General features: G+C 43.5%; 1 protein-coding gene across 1 annotated transcript in view; it reads left to right on the top strand.

Annotated features, from left to right (window-relative positions):
- The first annotated feature begins 2,729 nt into the window (after positions 1–2,729).
- Positions 2,730–20,224, top strand: part of hprt1 (hypoxanthine phosphoribosyltransferase 1) — a 31,716-nt gene continuing 14,221 nt past the window's right edge. The window contains exons 1-7 of the mRNA XM_037676025.1: positions 2,730–2,961; positions 7,576–7,682; positions 8,604–8,787; positions 11,624–11,689; positions 12,037–12,054; positions 12,145–12,227; positions 12,337–12,383. Coding sequence (XP_037531953.1) covers positions 2,935–2,961; positions 7,576–7,682; positions 8,604–8,787; positions 11,624–11,689; positions 12,037–12,054; positions 12,145–12,227; positions 12,337–12,383 — 532 coding nt within the window. The 5' untranslated portion in view covers positions 2,730–2,934. The remainder of the gene's footprint in view (positions 2,962–7,575; positions 7,683–8,603; positions 8,788–11,623; positions 11,690–12,036; positions 12,055–12,144; positions 12,228–12,336; positions 12,384–20,224) is intronic.

The raw sequence follows: 20,224 nt of genomic DNA, 5'->3' as shown, positions 1-20,224 counted from the left end.
TTGATGCTGGAGCACAGGATGCTCTCCACTGCACACCTGTAGAAGGAGGTGAAGACTGAGCTTCCAGACCAGCTCGTCTCAGCCGTCTGAGGAAGTAGAATCTCTGATGAGCTTTCTTCATCAGGCTGGTGGTGGTGTTGCTCCAGCTGAGGTTGTTGTTCATGTGTACACCCAAGTACTTGTAGCTGGAGACCACTTCCACTGCAGACCCTCTTATGTTCAGGGGGGTGTAGATGTTTTTGTTCCTTCTGAAGTCCACGATCATCTCCCTTGTCTTCTTCTCATTGATGTGAAGGTTATTCTCTTTGCACCAGCTCTCCAGTGCCACAGTGTCAACATCTTTAGACAGGTGTAAGAGAAGTGCAGCACAATAATCCTTAGCATCCGGTGCTTCAACGTCATTAAGAACCTTCAGTGAAGCAGTGGTCGTGCTGTTTCCTGAAACCAGATTGATGTGGAGGTAAGATGTTAAATGAGTCCAGGTAATTTTTGATATGAGAGTTCAGCAGTTTTTCAACCTTCTCTAAAATACAGAGTTTAGAGATTGTTCGATGGTTGTTCAGTGAGGGGGGGGGTCACCTTCAGTAAAGCTAGAACAAAGGCTGTTCAAGTGTCTGGAACAGAGTTTCGGCTTATTGCTGAGCCAAAAGAACAGGTTAAAGACGTGAGACAGCAGTTCTGCAATGACATGAGCAGCCAGCTTTAAGAAATCGGTGGAAGGTCATCAGGGCCTGCAGATGTTTTAGAATCTAGACATTTTAACAATTTATTAACCTCGCTAACCGAAAACAATGAAAAGGTGTGGTTCACTGAGAGATATGATTTGTAGATGTTTGGCTTAAAGGAAAAGTTGCTGGTTTTCCATTAGTAACTGGCAAACAAGGAACTTGAAGCAACAAAATGTCTTTATTATTATTATATTGCTCATTTTGAGAAAATGTTTATAATTTGTTTTGTTGTTAAACCTAAAACAATATATAAAAGGTATCAGCATTAAATTGGCAGAAGGTCTAGGTCTGCATCATCTGCTTACGCCTGCAAGGCAAAATGTTCTCGTTCTTGAACTGCAGCTGTGCTCCAACATCGCTCCATGGACCAAACAAGGCCCCCGGGCCACACTTTGGACACCCCTGCTTTACAACACCCAGCTAAATGACAGTTTTCAGAAGAACAGGGACATGGTGGTGTCATGGTGTTGTAAACTTGAACCTGAAGAGTTTAGTGTTCTGAGCTCTGCTTGATCCCTTGACCCTTTTCTTACTCCTTCTTTTTATTTCTCCTGAGGCAGCAGAGTCACTTTTATGTTTGCACCTAAACGTCTTCTACTAGATGACATTTGTCCAATCTGACATATTAGCTTCCCCACACAGACTGGAACCAGAGGTCAGCCATGTGACTCGAGCTCCCACGTGGTTTCTGGTGGGTCCAGTTCTTTACATTGTGTACCCTTCAGAATTACATAATACATCTGGAAAACAACTGGAGTAAACTTTTAAAATGCACTGTTTGGTGTAGTTCATGATAATAGTTGCTGCTTGATTTAATTGTTTGCTTTGAGAATCTTTACTTAGAATAGCTAAATGTTTTTTGTGTTGAAATATTTTTAAATTAACTTTGTGCCAACAAAGAACAGTTTTTGAGCATCGTTGTCAACTTTAAATGGTAAAAACCTGGCTGTGTTATCTGACAGAAACTTGACACGTCTGAAGGTCACTGGTTTTCATACTAAAAAAGATAAAAATGAAAGAAGATGACATTTTTTGCACAACTCCCAGCAGTTCATGCGGTTAATTCAACATCATCGCTGCGCTGAGTCAAGATGTGTCCTCATGATAATCTGCTGACTTTGACCTTTCTTTGCTGAACTTCTACGAACTCTCCTCACACTCATTCATCAAGTGGCCTCCGGGCCAAAATAAATCGGTCAAAGATCAGTCAATTACTAATGTCTGAAAGTTTCATTAAAAAGCAGCCCAATGATTCAAAAGATATTCTGTTAACAAACAGGTTCCCTTAGCAAAAAGTAGTTAAGTATACTACAAGTACACTTATTTTACACTAAAAGTGAGGAAGTGTACTTGAAGTTTACTTTTTATAAAACTTTATTTGATATACTTAAAAATAGTATAAAAATGTCCTAATTTAGTCCAAACAAGTATTAAATCAGTATACTTCTAGTACACTACAAGTATGGTGTGTAGTATACGTGATATACTTAAAGTATACTTGCAAAAATGAAATTCAAATGTGCTACTTTTGTTAAGGGCTGACCAACAAATGATTCAGTTACTTCACACGTGTTGTGTTCAGGATATGTAGCCTACTATCACACCACATTTTATCTTAAAATATTTAATTTGGATAGAACTATAACAATTTTTCTGTTTCCCAGTCAGCTGGCTGTGGCAGCCATCTTGAATTGAGTTGACTCCAAAAATGAATTCAACCTTCATTTAAACAGGTTGGTCCCATTGAGTCTCAGGGACTCAAGAGACCTGAAGAGGACCTGACTAGATGTACAGAGGTTCCTTTTAGTGGATCATTTCTGAACGTTTCATTAAAATCAGTTCAATGGTTCATGTGATCGTTTGCTAACAGAGAAAAACGATTAATATTTATAGGGACAAGTGGTGTTTGATTATATGTCATAACGGCCTGCTGTACAACCCGCTCTTCAGCAGCCACCACGCGGGGGGGCGGGGCTAAGCATTTTCTCATGAGTCGTTGCTTCCGCATCTGCGCAGTGTGCGGTGCGCACTGTAGGCGGCAGAGCCTCGGGAAAAAGTGCAAGCTGGTGGTAAAGAGACGAGGCGTCTCGCAGTTGTTGCCGCTCAGTGTGCTGTCATCAAGCCGAGGAGAGAGAACGTGAAAAACTAGTTTTTAAGGAATTTAAGTCTGGACAAGAAGACACCGAGGGGACCGACGCGGAAGGACATGGCGACATCCGGCCCGTGTGTTGTGGTAAGTAGTTCCCCTGAGAGGAGGTCACGCCACAGGAGTTGTCCTGGATTACCTGTCCGCGTGCTCAGGACACACATAACGGTGAACGAGGCTCGAAGCTCTGCGTGGCCTGCGGTGGGAGACGTGCACGTTAGTGACGCAGAAGATGCGCTCGGAGCGCGTGCTCGTGTGTCAGTCAGCATCAGCTTGTCGAGGCTGTTCATCAAAAGAAGTTTGAGATTGAAGGGGTGAAAAGAGCTCTTAATTTAATCTAATCCTGCGTAAACGGGCTGTACTTATTATCTGAGATTATATATTTTATACCTTTCAATCTGAGCAAGACCCTCAAAGCTCTATACTAGAATCTGTGCCCGTTCATACAGCTCTATACTAGAATCTGTGCCCGTTCATACAGCTCTATACTAGATCTATACAAAGACTAATCAGAGCTTTATCACATTCATGCACTGATGGAACACACATCAGAGGCTATGAGGGGTTCATTGTCTTGCCCAGGGACACTTCAGCATGTGACTGCTGGTGGATTCGAACCCCCAACCCTTGCATTGGAGGACGACTGCTGTAACCACTGAGCCACAGCCGCCCTGGATGAACAAGATGCTCTGAAGAATATGCTGCTCAGTAAATGTGAATATAGTGCAGCGTTGCCATCAAGAGTTAAATGAAGTCTCAAACTTTGCATTTCGTAAACCCAGTTTTCTCCGTGCTGAACTAAACTGTCCTGGTTTTATTTCAGCACAAGGTCCAGCTCAAGGTTTCCACGGCAACAAGTCAATGAACAGCTGGTTTCTAAGAACTGCCTGAAACCGAGTCCAGTTTAATGGATTGATTAGAAACCAGGACAGTGAAAGCTCTTTCATCGACTGCAGCTTATCTGGAATCGTTCTGTCAGATTTTGTGACATTGACCGTCTGATACGGAGTTACTACACTGTTTGTACTTTTTAACTTTTAGTCGATACACTTCAGGGGTGAGTCATAAACTCTGTCTCTCATTTAAACAGGTGTGGGCGTCTGAACCAGTCTGTTGGAGTGACCAGTCTGTTGGAGTGACCAGTCTGTTGGAGTGACCAGTCTGTTGTTAACACGCAGAACATAAAGTCCTTGAAACAGACTGGTTTAGAGTCTTTGCAGTGGTTTGTGCTTCATTAGTATTTTCAGCCCTGGTGCACGTGCACGCTCTGGGCTTGATGAAGCCTCGTGCGCTGGGCCTTTTCAGATTCACCCCTACTGACCACGAGACGGTGATGGTCTGGTGCAGAGTCTACCTCAGACCGGCTACAGTCCAGCTGTTTCCAGTCTTCTATAAAGTACCTCAGGGGGATACTTCAGTGAAGGCTTACCATAAAATTACTTTGGTAAAAGTTAAACTTTCTTTTAAAATTATTACTTAAGTAAAAGTCTTAAAGTATCAGACATTAATTATCAAAAGTAAATTTATCTTATAAAATGTACTTAAAGTAAGAGTATGAAGTAAAAGTAAATGGTTAGAATGTTCAAAACAACATTTATTGGTGTAATATCCAGTGACAAGAACTTTGAAAGTTTGAACTGAACAAAGATTGATCTTTAAAACGTCTGATTCTACTGAAGTAAATTCATTCAAACTTTATTAACAAACTGTCAGAAAGCTCACGTTGTTGTGTAGTTAGCTTGTTTACTGAGCTACGTTCTGTTTGGTCATGACTTGTTCCTTTCTGAATTTAATAGTTCCTATGCTCTTGAATGCACCGTGGCTGTTCCAACGCTAGTGAACGCACCACTCTGTAAAGTGCAGAGCTCAGTTGGAGTTTTGTTTTCTCTCTCCTGACACGGACGGAGCCTTGTTGTCCAAGCTTGTTTGTGTTTTACTGGTTTACTGCCGTGCGTAAATACCAGAAGAATCACAGCAAATTAATCCGCCTAAACTGGATATCTGTCTCTGTGTTCTTTAATGGGAAGACTAGTGGCCCGACAACTCCGTACCTTGCTGCTGTGAAGCCGTTCATGTCCTGGAGAACACCAAACCTCTCCTTTTCAGCAGCTACCGTCATGTTCAACCTATCAGGAAGTTACAGTGTCTCCACTGTGGGTCATCAAAGCTAACGACTGATGTCTGCACGTGCATCTAGCTTGTTCACAGCGGGAGCTGCTGGTTTCACACCAGCGTGGGTGAGGGGCTGGGTTTGTGATTGAGCGTCAGTGAGGGAGAGAGAAGTGGCCGCATGAAGTCACAGACTGGGAGAAGAAACAGATTGCCCAATCAGATTTCTTCTAATTTTATATTGTAGGAACGAGTAACTAGATGGTTAAGGGAAATGTACTGAAGTAAAAGTACACATTTTATTGAGAAAATGTAGTGAAGTGAAAGTCGCTAGAAATGTAAATAACGAAGTAAAGTAAAGATACGTCTACTTAAGTACAGTAACAAAGTATTTCTACTTTGTTACATTACAACACTGGGTGTTTCAGACGTTTGGTAAGGATGCCCCCTGGACACCTCCTGAGGGAGGTTTTCTGAGCATGTGCAACTGGGAGGAGATCCCAGGGAGGACCCAGGACACGCTGGAGAATAGGCGCGTTGCCATTGACGAGTACAACTCGAGTTGGTTCTTGTCTTGTCGGTTCTTCTCAGGTGTAGGTGAATACCCACTGTGACTCGTTTCCCCGCTCTGTGGACTGGATCGTCATTGCAAAGTGGGCGGTATCATTGCAGCGCTTGCTGAATCCTCCAGTCCGCCAACAAAGAAAGAACGGTCTGGACCTCGTCAGCGATCCATGGCACTATTTTTGGAGCTTCCATTACTGAATTCTAGAAAAAACAAACTAGAAACTCTGCCTTCTGCAACGATCAGAGGGGAAATGGCGGTTCAGATGTAGGTTGCTGGGCTGGGTTATTGCTGGACGGGTCATCCAGAGACGTAGCTCCGCTGGCCAGTCAGCGGCTGCAGTCTGCTTATGCCAAAATCATCACCTTGGAGCAGTTTGCTTAGAACCACAGATGAGATGGTCCCATTAACCTGGCTGAGTGGGGGTGGGTACCAGCAGTGGGCAGACCCTTAACTGGTGCAGAACCGATAAGTGTTGAGACTGTGAGTGAGCACCGTGTCTCTCAGCTGGCCTGGGAACGCCTTGGCATCCTGCTCAAGATGCTGCTCCTCAACCCGACTCCGGAACGAGCAGAAGAGAAAGATGGAAGGACGCACTATTGATAACAAGACTCTTACTCGGTAGTTTGATGGTAGACCCGTGTTTGCCAAGCCCTTAGCCCTGTACCGCAAGCGTTCAATGTATTTTCTCACTAGGCTGTTGGTAACAAATCGCCAGATACATTCCTGAAGAATTTCAGTTTGTTAGCGTTCACCCCACGAGAGTCGCAGAGCCTCTCTCGCATTGTAAACGTTTGGAGCATCGTTCCAAAGTTTTGCAGCGTCCTTGCGGGGCGTCTGAAACTTGTTTGAGTTTAGTGTCTATGAGTCTGAGGTGCTAGAGCGGTTTTTCCATATGTATCCAAACTCCTGGCCCAGATGTTAGATGGAGTTTGTGCAAATGTGATTCCTAGTGAAAGTTTTAGCAGTTTTCTTACCTCAGATCAGTGAGCTGATTTTGTTCTACTCCTGACCGAAGACTCAGAAGTAGTGGTGGAAGTATTGTTTCGGGTGCTAGGACTGCCAGATCTCTGCTTGTTGTCGTCCCTCATCTCAGAACGAAAAGGGGGGGCATGGAAATACCGTCTGTGAATGTTGCGAGCACGATAAGTTAAAAAATGTGTGAGGTACCGACCTCCATTTTGGTGTGTGGCAACATCTGGATGTACTGCTGTTGTTTACTGTATTGTTTTTGTAGTGTTAGTGTTTAGAGTTTTAGCTAGCGTCTTGTATTGCGTGTCGCTAACTTAATGCTATGTCATGCGGGGGGTGGGGTGGGTTAGGTAGGTGGGGCGCTCGGTTATGTTGACGGGGCGTCCCGCTTGTGTAATGGTAGGGGCAACACTGATGTATGTTAACGTGAGCTGGATTACTTGAAATATAAGCAACATGTTGACTTTCATGTTGGTGTGTGGCTGCATGTCGGGGTAAAAAGGTCCCGATCAAAGTCTTTGCCAAATCAAAAGATGACCACCACCAAAAAATATAAATGTAAACTGGCCTCCCCATCGTTTGAAGAAACTGTGCTTTCTGGTTTTTATATTTCTGAAAAGTACCATTTCCTTTAAATGATTGGGTTCAAGGCCACCACTGGCCACCCTCTGGCTCCTCCACTGTGCCTGGTGGTAACGTTGCTCCCGCTTCTTGTCAGGATCCGCCACTCTGCGCTGCCTAAAACTGTTCAGCGTTCCGGTCCGTCAGCAGCGAGCCATACGGCGCGCCGCTTGTTGCCAGCCAGTAATGTTTGTTACATAGAAGCTCAGGTGTGCTCATTTTAGCCCCACCTGGCAACACAACTTTCTGTTCTTCACCAGCCCTCGGCCATCACATGAGTCCTGTTATCCCGTCTGTGTTCTCATGGCAACACTGACCCTCAACACTAAATTTGATGTCACAGAAAACCTGGTCTCTCACAGGACTAGTCCCAGTACGGACATTGTGTAAGTTTGTTAGGTGACCTTTAACCCTTCTGTGTCACTTTGTTCCAGATCAGTGATGAGGAGCAGGGCTATGACCTGGATCTCTTCTGCATACCCAAGCACTATGCGGCTGACTTGGAGCGGGTCTACATCCCTCATGGGCTCATCTTGGATAGGTGGGCCGTCCCGTTTCTAAGAAGCGACATGAAAGTGTGGTGGATAACTGCAGGAGGTCCATGTTTGGAAACAAGTGTTCCCTCCGCAAATTCCAATTTTTGTTTTTCTGAGTTTTGTTTAACGATTTAATTACGTTTGCAGCTAAATCTGTTCAGGTGAACATTTAGTGTTTTATTAAGGAGCTGAAAAATCTGTAGTTTGATGAAAACAACAACAACAACAACATGTCTTCCTGACGTTTTTAAAGCTGTCGTAACTAAATGTTTCCTGAGAGAGCGAGAAAACCACCGTTCATTTTCTAATACAAACACTTGACATGTAAACTTAAACACTTATATTTATTTTATAGTTGGTGCTGAAAGTACAGCGTAAAACTTTAGTTTTGAGGTGTTTGTATTTGACTCAGAGGAGGATGTTTGCCGTGTTGTTCACGACCTAATTTATTTTTCACCAGACGTTTGACGGAGAATATAAATGTGTTCTTCACAGCGTCGTCTACAGATTTTATTTCTTTAAAGGGAACTCTGACTAGTTGGAACAGTAGAAATTACTCCAGCGATAAAAACAAGACTGTAAAAATCCTGTAGGCTGAGTAGTTTTTATATTTTTGTAAAAATGATTGACAGGTGAATGTTGCCAGTTTATTTCCGTTGCAGTGTATTGTGGGTAAATGATGTTGACGGTTGCCTGGAGCGTCGTGCAGCTTGTATGTTCATTTTGGACGTTACGTGAGGTTCAGCTCCAGAGCTAATTAAATAATAAATGTACTCTGTGCATGTGTACGTCTGATTACGTCGTTACCTTCGCTGTCCGCAGGTCTCGTGTTCACCGTAGTCTCCTGGTTTATTCTGAGTTAGAGATGGCAGCAAGGAAACGTACGTTTTGCTGACTCTTGTCCTCTGTCTCTCATCTGATCCCAGGACGGAGAGACTGGCCAGAGAGATCATGAAGGAAATGGGGGGGCACCACATCGTGGCCCTCTGTGTGCTCAAAGGGGGCTACAAGTTTTTTGCAGACCTGCTGGACTACATCAAGGCCCTGAACCGGAACAGCGACCGCTCCATCCCAATGACGGTGGACTTCATCCGCCTCAAGAGCTACTGTGTAACGCACCGCTTTATTTGAGTTGGTTGTTGAACGGCACTCATCTGCTGCCGGCGTCTGTTAGTAAAATATCTCGTGAAATACTGAATGTTCTGTAGAGGAACTCTAAAAGTGATTTGGAGTCGACCAGATTTCAACATGGCGGTCAGAGCTAACGCACGTTTGTGCCCCCGGCCCCCGCTAGGACCGCTTCGGTCCACAGCTGCTCACCATAACATCCAGCTGTTCCTGGACACCAGCAGCAAACGTCGGCTGATCTCGTGTCTGAAGAGAAACGACCCGTCTGACAGGCGTTCAGCTGAAAGTTGTTGGTTTCAGGAACCGAACCTCCGTTTCTCAGCATCTGATCTCAGGTGTCCGTCATGGAATCAACAGTTAATACGATAATTCATGTTTTTAATCTATGAGCTCCGTGATTTTTTGCGAGTGTCGGATCAGAACCGTTGCTGGAGTTTATAATCGTGTAAAACTGAACTGTTGAGCCGCCTGCTAAAAGAAAAGGAGGCTCTACGAGTGAAGCGGTTCAAACGTTGCGCTACAGACAGACTCCAGTTGGAGCAGGTTCTGCTCTTGGAGTCTGCTTGAAACGAGCCAGCAGCTGCTTTGATCCAGCGCAGCACCGTGCAGCCTCTCCAAACTTCACGGTGACTCTTTGGTTCTGCAGTGAGGCTGAGTCATGTTGAAGTGGTCATTTGGTTTATTGGGTGCAGAAATGCAACAGGAGGTAGAGTGAGCGCAGAGACCATCTGTCCAGTTTATCTTCTCAAGGTCCAGTTTGTCCAGGAGGCAGAAGATGAGCCACAGCACAAAAAGCAGCTTCTTTGTTAGAAAAGCACAAAATACAAATAAAAACAAAGTTGACACAACATTAAAACAACTACTTATAAAGAATCCAGTTCCCGTCAGGTTTGCTCTGTTTGTAAGGTCGGACAGGTGCTCTTCCTTGACGTTCTTGTTTCAGGGTGTTTGGAGACCTGCTTCAGTAAACTCACATGTCCTGAGCAGCTGGACCGAGCTGGTCCTCCAGCACGTGGTGCTTACTGAAAATGAAAGTGTAGTTTGTTCTGTGCTGATAAACAAGCAGCTGTCTGCAAACACGGTTCATTCTGCCAGAGCTGCAGTCATCCTCGTCGTCTTTACCTTTTCATTTAAACTCGTGCCAAGACAAATAAACAGCTCACCTTCAAAACAACGAGCCGTGCCTTCAGGAGCAGCCCCGTGGCGTTTGGGTCGTCTCTACTTCCACTGGAGTTTATGTTGAGCTCTTCCACAACAGTTTCACATCTGGGCTCTTTATATTTATTACTATACATTTGTATCCCCGTGGCTGATTTTTTAAATAGTTTTGGGCTTTCTTCTAATAGCTGCCTTTACTAAACGATAAACGTAAAACCACTGAACCAGGTTGGCACAGTGCAAACATAATCCACCAGTTGGTCGCGTTGCACAGTTGTAACCTCAGACTAACGTGATGCCGTCACCACTCCAGCAGCTTCTTTTTCAAATCTTTAATTATATTCAATCTCAGACGTGCCACAAAACTAATGTCTTGAATTTCTAACCTTTCGCCATAAGAAAACCGTTGTATATTAGAACCCCGACACATATGGACATTTTGCCTATCGGTGATACAGATATTGGGAGGTTATGGTGACTGCTGATAACCAATATACTGGCTGAAAATGTTTGAGCTTTGTCCCCCCCAAGAATGAAAGTAAACGGAGAGTGGAGCGGGACTTGTTTATGTAGCACAGCTGTTAGCAACCATGAAGCTAAGCTAACCAGATCCAACAAACTAGTCCCACAGTAGGTTTACAAGTGGTGCACTGGTCAGAAAAACAGTCATGCATTCACATTTTCTGTCCTCCACTATTCACCATCAAGTTATCAAGTGTTTAAACAGTCAGTCAGTATATCCTGATGCATGCTCAATAATCCAGGCAGAATGTCAGCCAGTATGGTGAAGGTCTACTTCGTACTGATCACAGCAGAGTCATTTTTTCTGTTTAGACAAGTAAAGATTTCAGACACACGATGCATTTCACTGAGGACGACAAAGATACCGTTACTAACTGATACACGTTACCTCTACGTTACATTTATTTTCTGGATAAAGTTTTACAAAAGCCTATGCTAGGTTATCTAAACGTTACTTTGCTAACTTGAGAGACACATGGCTAATGACAAGCGGGTTGGATGATGGAAGATAATTTATTATTGATTTATTTTATTTTTTTAACAGATCAGTTAAAATACCATGTTCAGCAAAGTATTGCTCCCTGCTTCAGCTGTGCTGAAAGTGAAACTTAAGTGAACACCCATGACCTGAAAGTAGTCTTTTTTCGCCCTCTGCTGGGTACATTGTACAAGAACAGCTGGTTCCACATTTTAGAGGTGAAAATTAGAAGTGCTCAGATGGGCGGACAATGGGACAATTATCACCGGTACTGGTAGGCCCCCAAACGTCTAGATCGGCCCAAATTATCGACCCTACTGATATATTGGTCAGGCCGCTCTAGTATTTTTTAGATCAAGCAGAGGAATAAAACTTTATGAAGTGATGAGAAAAAGTGCCCCATCAGTACTTTGTGGCACCACATCTGGAGTTCTCTGAGACTTGGACAGTCTTCATCAATCTGCCTCCGTCTCTTGTAGCTGTTCTCAGATCAGCTCTGCAGCTTGTGCAGGTGCATAAGATGATCTGTAGCATGAACGGCAGCGGGCGATATGCGCTCCCTTAATGAACACTACTTCTTGAACTTGTCATTTCTCGTTGTTTGTGTCCTTGTGTACAGAATGTGAACTGTGGAGATGAACTCTTAATTGGTTGTTTCAGAACGACCAGTCGACCGGAGAAATCAAAGTGATCGGTGGAGACGACCTGTCTACTCTGACAGGGAAGGTGAGGAGGATCAACCGTTGGGATTAATATTTTAAATTCAATTAATTTTTATGTTATTTATCAAGCCAGTTTCATCAACAATTATTTATTTTTTTAAACTGACTATTTGAACATTTTTGTTGAACGCAACCTTAAAGTGAGAAATCTACATTTGAGCAAATAAATGTCAGTCCTACAGTAAAAATTATTACTTTTTCAATAAAGACAGTTTTGTTTGTCACTTTAGGACAAATATCTGAAATATGTTACCAGCTAATGTTTTTGTAGAAGCTGATTTAACGCTGGCTCACATCGTAGCAGCAGATCGTTCTTAATTGTTAATTTGTTGTTCTTGTCACTTTCCACAGAACGTTCTGATCGTGGAGGTAAGCCGGACTTCCTTCATCCTCTTCTAACAGACTACGGTGCTCTTTATTCCACCACTAACACAAACCTCTCCCGTTCTGTGTTTGAAGGATATTATCGACACGGGGAAGACCATGAAAACGTTACTGCAGCTTCTCAAACAGTACAACCCCAAAATGGTTAAAGTAGCAAGGTAGTGCAGCCACGTGCCTGTACTCGTACACAAATCACCTCTGTTTGTCTGCCAGCAGTGCACTCGTTTGTAGCTACTAATGTGCGATCTGTTCGGTTTGTGTCTTCAGTTTGCTCGTGAAGAGAACGCCACGAAGTGTTGGATACAGACCGGACTGTAAGTTTTATAAAGATGAACGTAACGTTTTCTTATACGCACGCTGAAAGGCAGACACTCTGTCCGTCCGTCACTTCTGAGCTGCTCAAGATAATTTAATGACGCCATCCCTCCCTCTTTACCCACTGCTGGTGCCCATATCCAGCAGTCACTGTGTAATAGATGGGGGACACCCTGGACAGGTCCAGTCCATCGCAGGGACACATAGAGACAAACGAGACAAAACCATTCAGTTCAGTTTATTTATAAAGCACCAAATCACAACAAACTTGTCTCAGAGCACTTTACAGGAACATTCACATAAAAGACAGTTAGTAAAGTTCTCTATCTAAGGAATCCAGCAGACAAGTTGAATCTTGGTGTTGTTGCAGTCTCCCATCCTGAGCAAGCACAGTGGAGACAGTGGAAAGAAAAACTCCCTTTAACAGGAAGAAACCTCCAGCAGAACCAGCTCAGGACAAGAGACCATCTGCTCTGACTCTCTCTCACCTAGAGACAGTTTACAGTCACCAGTCAGTCTAACATGCATGTTTTTGGTCTGTGGGAGGAAACTGGAGAAGACCCACGCAGCACAGAGAGAACATCCACCCAGAAAGGCCCCCGGCTGGGATTTGAACTTGGGTGACCTGCTAGCTGAGAGGTGACAGCTCTACCAACTGCGCCACCGTGCTGCCCCAGTTTAATGAAACTTGATACACAAATGCATCATTTCTAGAGAGTGTCGTGTACGCTTCTGTCCAGGTCCGCAGTCAACGTGTCAGACGTTGTACAAGGTCTTTGCTTGTCCAGGCCAGCGCTGAACATTGCTGTCTAATAGTTTAATGTAGCCTTTCCTTCCTTTTCACAACACTTAAAATGTGGTCACCACACAGATATCAGCAAAAATGCTGTAACTAGCAACTTCATGCCATGTGAGTATGTATACAGTGCATCACACAGTGAGTACACCCTCACATTCCTGCAGATATTTAAGTCCATCTTTTCAACTCTGACTAAATGAAACGTAATCTGTGTGCAGATTATATAACAGTGTAAATTTATTCTTCCCTCAAAATAACTCAATATACAGCCATTAATGTGTAAACCACCGGCAACTAAAGAGACTATACCCCTAAATGTTTAAATCGAGCACTGCTTGTCATTTTCCCTCCAAAATGTCATGTGACTCGTTAGTGTCACCTGGTCTCAGGTGTGCACAGGGAGCAGGTGTGTTCAGTTTCTAGTACAGCTCCCACACTCTCTCACTGGTCACTGAAAGTTCCAACATGGCTCCTCATGACAAACAACTCTCTGAGCATCTTAAAAGATGAACTGATGCTCTACATGAAGATGTCCAAGAGGACTGCCAACACCCTGAAGCTGAGCTGCAGCACAGGGGCCAAGATCGTCCAGTGTTTTAAAAGAGCAGGGTCCACTCAGAGCAGACCTCGCGTTGGTCGTCCAGAGAAGCCGAGTGCACGTGCTCAGCGTCACATCCATCTTTGAAAGACAGGTACAGGAGTGCTGTCAGCATTGCTGCAGAGATTGAAGAGGTGGGGGTCAGCCTGTCAGTGCTCACACCATACGCTGCACACTACATCAAACTGGTCTGCATGGCCGTCATCCCAGAAGGAAGCCTCTTCTGAAGTCTGTGCACAAGAAAGTCCACAAACAGTTTGCTGAAGACATGTCAACAAAGGACATGGATTACTGGAACCAGGTCCTATGGTCTGATGAGACCTGGATTAATTTGTTTGGTCCAGATGGTCTCGAGCATGGTGGTGGGAATCAGGTGGGGAGTACAAAGATAAGTGTGTGATGCCTACCAGGCCCAGAGTGGCCAACCGGGACGGTCTGGAGAATTCCCGGTGGGCCGGTCTGATGTGTGGACTGCAGGGCCAGCCCTCCCTGTTTTTTTTATTTTTTTAGAACTTTTTATTAACAACATATAAACACAGAACACGCTGCCACTGCTCCTGGGCCGCCCCACCTCCTCCGCAGGGCTGCACCTCTGTTTTTTTTTTTTTTTTTCCACCAGTCGGCTCCGCTGCACGACCTGCCAATCAATCCAGTAGGCGTGTCAGCAAATGACCAATCGGCAACCTCAGTTTGTCCCCAAGGTAAACGCCCCTTACCTGAGGCTGCAGCCTGGACACTTTACAGTCAGAGGGGTTTGTGAAAAATCACCAGAACAAAATGGTTAAACAGTGTCCGTGGAGAACAGGTAATCCAGACACGTGTTACCCTGAGAGATTAGAGGGTGGGATACAGTTTATTATTTTTCAAAAATTAAACAGAGTTTGAAAAACATGTAAAAAGCCGGACCGACCCCATCAGCTGATCACAAGTTATAAACAGGAAGTAGCTCCCACATGTTCATCTCTATGAAAGTAACTGCAGGTAAATCCTCCATTTTCTGTCATAATTACATTGTATGCTTAATGGTTAAATTAAAGGTTAATTCAGGTTATGTTTATTTGTCATATGCAAGTTAACACAGGGTTAACAGTACAATAAAATATTCAGGATGAGAAGAACTGATTAGACTCACTAAAACAATGAACAAACAAACAAGAAATACTAAAGCATTCAATAAAGGTACAACATAAAGTATCAAAAAATGAAAAAGTAAATACAATATTTATAAGATCCTAAAGAACAAATGGTAAACAACATGGTAGAATATGTTAAATGGACTGTACTTGTATAGCACCTTTCTATCTTATGGAGATACTCAAAGTTCTTTACAACTATCTGTGCCTCATTGACCCATTCATACAGCTCTATACTAGATCTCTACGAAGCTAATTGAACAAATCATTCTAAAGAGAATAATCAGAGCTTTATCACATTCATACACTGATGGAACACACATCAGAGGCTATGAGGGGTTCAGAGTCTTGCCCAGGGACACGTCGGCATGTGGCTGCTGGTGGATTCGAACCCCCAACTCGTGCATTGGAGGACGACTGCTCTAACCACTCAGCCACAGCCGCCCAATGGTGCAAGTAGGATAAATTTGTATGAATAAGTATTTCAAGGTAGTAATATAAGCTTAAATTCACATGGTGTATACTGCACATAACTAATATAAACTACACAGGTTGTGTGACAGATTATTGCACAGGTAGTGAGTAACATTGAGATGAATTATGATGGTAAGTTAGTGACATACATGATACAGCCACATAATGCATTAGCAATAAAATATTAGGTGTCACAAGCTAATATTAGTCATATTAGTTGTCACAGATGTGGCTTGGTGCAAAGTTATTGCCAGCTGTTCAGTGTTATTTATTGAGAGTTCAGTAATCTGACAGCTTGTGGATAATAACTGTCTTTGAGTCTTTTTGTATGTGATGACAGACTCCTGTATCGTCTGCCTGAGAGTAGTAGATGGAAGAGTCCTTGTGCTGGGTGGGTGTGGTCCTTAATGATGCTGAGACTGCTACCAGTGATGTCCTCTGCTGTTTGCACCACCCTCTGTAGAGCTTTCCAGCTCTGACTGGTGCAGTTCATGTACCACCCTGTGATGCAGCCTGTCAGCAGGCTCTCAATGGTGCACCTATAAAAGTTGGTGAGGATGTTGGTGTTCGTACCAAACTTTACATTTCCTTGTAGGCGAAGCAATCTTACTGTTCATGTAAAATATTTGATAATGTTCTGATAGAAACAATTCCTGAATGTTGTTCATACTGTGTTAATGCTACATGTTTGTCTCTTGACCCTACAACTGGCTAGGATGCATGAGAGAAGCGGAGCGTCCTCTATTCACACAAGGAGAGCTGTTGGTCAGGCTACTTCTTGTTGTGCCATTAACTCTATAATAGTTATTGAATCAAGTGTTACTTATGTAGGCAAAACTAAATGTTAAACAGCCCGTTAAAATACACCAGAATGCAGGAAATGGCATGTACTTTATTCAAAATTTTCTGGGGGAGGACCCCCAGACCCCCCACCAGTGTCTCCCCCCCCAAAAAAAATCACATAAGAAATGCTTCTGACACCTATGGTCACCACATTGTTCAAGCCAAGAGCCGTTGGCAGTACTGGGGGCTAAAGCGCCCCTAAAGGGCAGATTCTCGAATCGCCCCTGATGTAAGCTTATAATTACATGATTTTAATAATAATTGCATGATTTTAATCATATTTACGTGATTTTAATAATAATTGCATAATTTTAATAATATTTACATGATTTTAATAATATTTGCATGATTTTAATAATAATTACATGATTTTAATAATAATAGGTCGTGATCTAAAGTGGGCCGCTCTGAGGCTGAAACTCCAGGGATGAAGAGTCCCACTCCGGCCCTGATACCTACAGTCAAGCATGGTGGTGGGAATGCCATGGTCTGGGGCTGCATGAGTACAGCAGGTGTTGGGGAGTTACATTTCATTGAGGGACACATGAACTCCAATATGTACTGTGAAATACTGAATTAGAGCATGATCCCCTCCCTCCAGAAAATGGGTGGCAGGGTGGTGTTCCAGCATGATAATGACCCCAACACACCTCGAAGACGACCTCTGCTTTACTGAAGAGGTTGAGGGTAAAGGTGATGGACTGGACAAGCATGTCTCCAGACCTAAACCCAAGAGAACATGTTTGGGGCATCCTCCAGCAGAAGGTGGAGGAGTGCAAAGTCTTGAATATCCACCAGCTCCGTGATGTCGTCATGGAGGAGTGGGAAAGCATTCCAGTGGCAACCAGTGAAGCTCTGGTAAACTCCATGCCCAGGAGAGGTCAGGCAGTTCTGGTAAATTATGGTGGCCACACAAAATATTGACACTAAAGGAACTTTCACTAAGGGGTGTACTCACTTTTGTTGCTGGTGGTTTAGACATTAATGGCTGTACAGGTCCTTCTCAAAAAATTTGCATATTGTGATAAAGGTCATTATTTTCCATAATGTAATGATAAAAATGAAACTTTCATATATTTCAGATTCATTGCACACCAACTGAAATATTTCAGGTCTTTAATTGTTTTAATACTGATGATTATGGCATACAGCTCATGAAAACCCAAAATGCCTGTCCCAAAAAATGAGCATATTTCATCCCACCAATGAAAGACAAGTGTTTTTAATACAAAAAACGCCAACCTTCAAATAATCATGTTCAGTTATGCACTCAGTACTTGGTCGGGAATCCTTTTGCATGAATGACTGCTTCAATGCGGCGTGGCATGGAGGCAATCAGCCTGTGGCACTGCTGAGGTGTTCTGGAGGCCCAGGATGCTTCGATAGCGGCCTTAAGCTCATCCAGAGTGTTGGGTCTTGTGTCTCTCAACTTTCTCTTCACAATATCCCACAGGTTCTCTATGGGGTTCAGGTCAGGAGAGTTGGCAGGCCAATTGAGCACAGTAATACCATGGTCAGTAAACCATTTACCAGTGGTTTTGGCACTGTGAGCAGGTGCCAGGTCGTGCTGAAAAATGAAATCTTCATCTCCATAAAGCTTTTCAGCAGATGGAAGCATGAAGTGCTCCAAAATCTCCTGATAGCTAGCTGCATTGACCCTGCGCTTGATGAAACACAGTGGACCAACACCAGCAGATGCCATGACACCCCAGTGACTGTGGAGACTTGACACTGGACCTCAAGCAATGTGAATTATGTGTCTCCTCTCTTCCTCCCGACTCTGGGACCTTGATTTCCAAAGGAAATGCAAAATTTACTGTAATCAGAGAACATAACTTTGGACCACTCAGCAGCAGTCCCAGACAAGATGCTTCTGACGCAGTCTCTTGTTCAAGAGTGGCTTGACCTGGGGAATGCGGCACCTGTAGCCCATTTCCTGCACACGCCTGTGCACGGTGGCTCTGGATGTTTCTACTCCAGACTCAGTCCACTGCTTCCACAGGTCCCCCAAGGTCTGGAATCGGCCCTTTTCCACAATCCTCCTCAGGGTCCGGTCACCTCTTCTCGTTGTGCAGCGTTTTCTGCCACACTTTTCCCTTCCCACAGACTTCCCACTGAGGTGCCTTGATACAGCACTCTGGGAACAGCCTATTCCTTCAGCAATTTCTTTCTGTGTCTTACCCTCTTGCTTGAGGGCGTCAATGATGGCCTTCTGGACAGCAGTCAGGTCGGCAGTCTTACCCATGATTGCGGTTTTGAGTAATGAACAAGGCTGGGAGTTTTTAAAAGCCTCAGGAATCTTTTGCAGGTGTTTAGAGTTACGTCGTTGATTCAGATGGTTAGGTTAATAGCTTGTTTAGAGAACCTTTTCATGATATGCTAATTTTTTGGGACAGGCATTTTGGGTTTTCATGAGCTGTATGCCATAATCATAAGTATTAAAACAATTAAAGACCTGAAATATTTCAGTTGGTGTGCAATGAATCTGAAATGTATGAAAGTTTCATTTTTATCATTACATTATGGAAAATAATGACCTTTATCACAATATGCTATTTTTTTTAGAAGGACCTGTATATTGAGTTATTTTGAGGGAAGAATAAATTTACACTGTTAAATAATCTGCACACAGAACACTTTCATTTAGTCAGAGTTGTCCCATGAAAAGATGGACTTAAATATCTGCAGGAATGTGAGGGGTGTACTCACTTTTGTGATACACTGTATATTAATAGCCTATTACATAAAGGGCAGGTGATAATGTACCGGTAAATGTGTGTTTAATTTGTCAGTAAAATATCTCATTTACAGAGATGAAATAAAACCATCAAGTAATCACTGTATGTACATCTACAGCTGATTTACTGTGTTTTTTTTTCATTCAGCCTGTATTTCTACAGGTTAGTCTCATTGAGCCTCGAGGACTCGTTTACAAGAGAGACCTGTTCCAGCCAGAACAGATAAAGTACAGACAACAATAACAGTCAACAATGACAACGATAAACTACAGTAGAAATGCAGTTAAAATAAGAGTACGGTATGAAACAGTAAATCAGGGTGAAACACTAAAAGAGGGTCACTTTGATTCAAGTTTGCAGCCACAGCTAGTAAATCTTTGCAATCACAAAAACAGCTTTCAGTTTTCAGTTATTGAGCTAAAATGTGGTGTGGTAGTAGCTGAGAGTCATTCCCTACACGCACACGAAGCATGACAGGCTGTTGCATACGTAAGACATCTGATCTCGCTCATGAAGTTAAAGACCTCCTCCTGCTGCAAGTGCATGATTTTCATCAAACAACCGTGTCTGAGAACAAGTATGTGACCTGTCACGTCACATCAGGGATTAAGTTAGAACTGGTGAAAATGAGCAAAGATCATTTTAAGGTTCCTGGCACTTTGTCCCATCACAGAGCTAGTTCAGAAATCTTTATTATCCACAGGAGGGAATTAGTTTCACAGTCGGAAGGCACACGAACATCTATACTGCACAAGACATTAAAATAACAGAAGTCATCACTGGTCATTCAGAAGACTGATCACTGCAGAGATGAATGAGTTCAGTCTGTTCGTTCTACATCTGGGCAGCAGATACCTGCATCCAGATGGAAGACACCTGAACACACCATGGAGTGGTGATCAGGATCTGCCTGGCCTTGTTCACCGACCTCACCTTGTGTAGGTCAGTGAGGTTCTGTAGGTCAGAGAGGTTCTGTAGGTCGTGAGGTTCTGTAGGTCAGAAAGTTTCTGTAGGTCGGTGAGGTTCTGTAGGTCAGTGAGGTTCTGTAGGTCAGTGAGGTTCTGTAGGTCAGAGAGGTTCTGTAGGTCAGAGAGGTTCTGTAGGTCAGTGAGGTTCTGTAGGTCAGAGAGGTTCTGTAGGTCGGTGAGGTTCTGTAGGTCAGTGAGGTTCTGTAGGTCAGAGAGGTTCTGTAGATCAGAGAGGTTCTTTAGGTCAGTGAGGTTCTGTAGGTCAGTGAGGTTCTGTAGGTCAGTGA

Source organism: Nematolebias whitei, chromosome 4 (genome assembly GCF_014905685.2).
Source record: "Nematolebias whitei isolate Nwh7 chromosome 4, NemWhi1, whole genome shotgun sequence".
In the NCBI taxonomy this organism is placed as follows: domain Eukaryota; kingdom Metazoa; phylum Chordata; class Actinopteri; order Cyprinodontiformes; family Rivulidae; genus Nematolebias; species Nematolebias whitei.
Note: the sequence above shows the minus strand (reverse complement) of the source record. Positions and strands in the feature narration are given on the sequence as shown.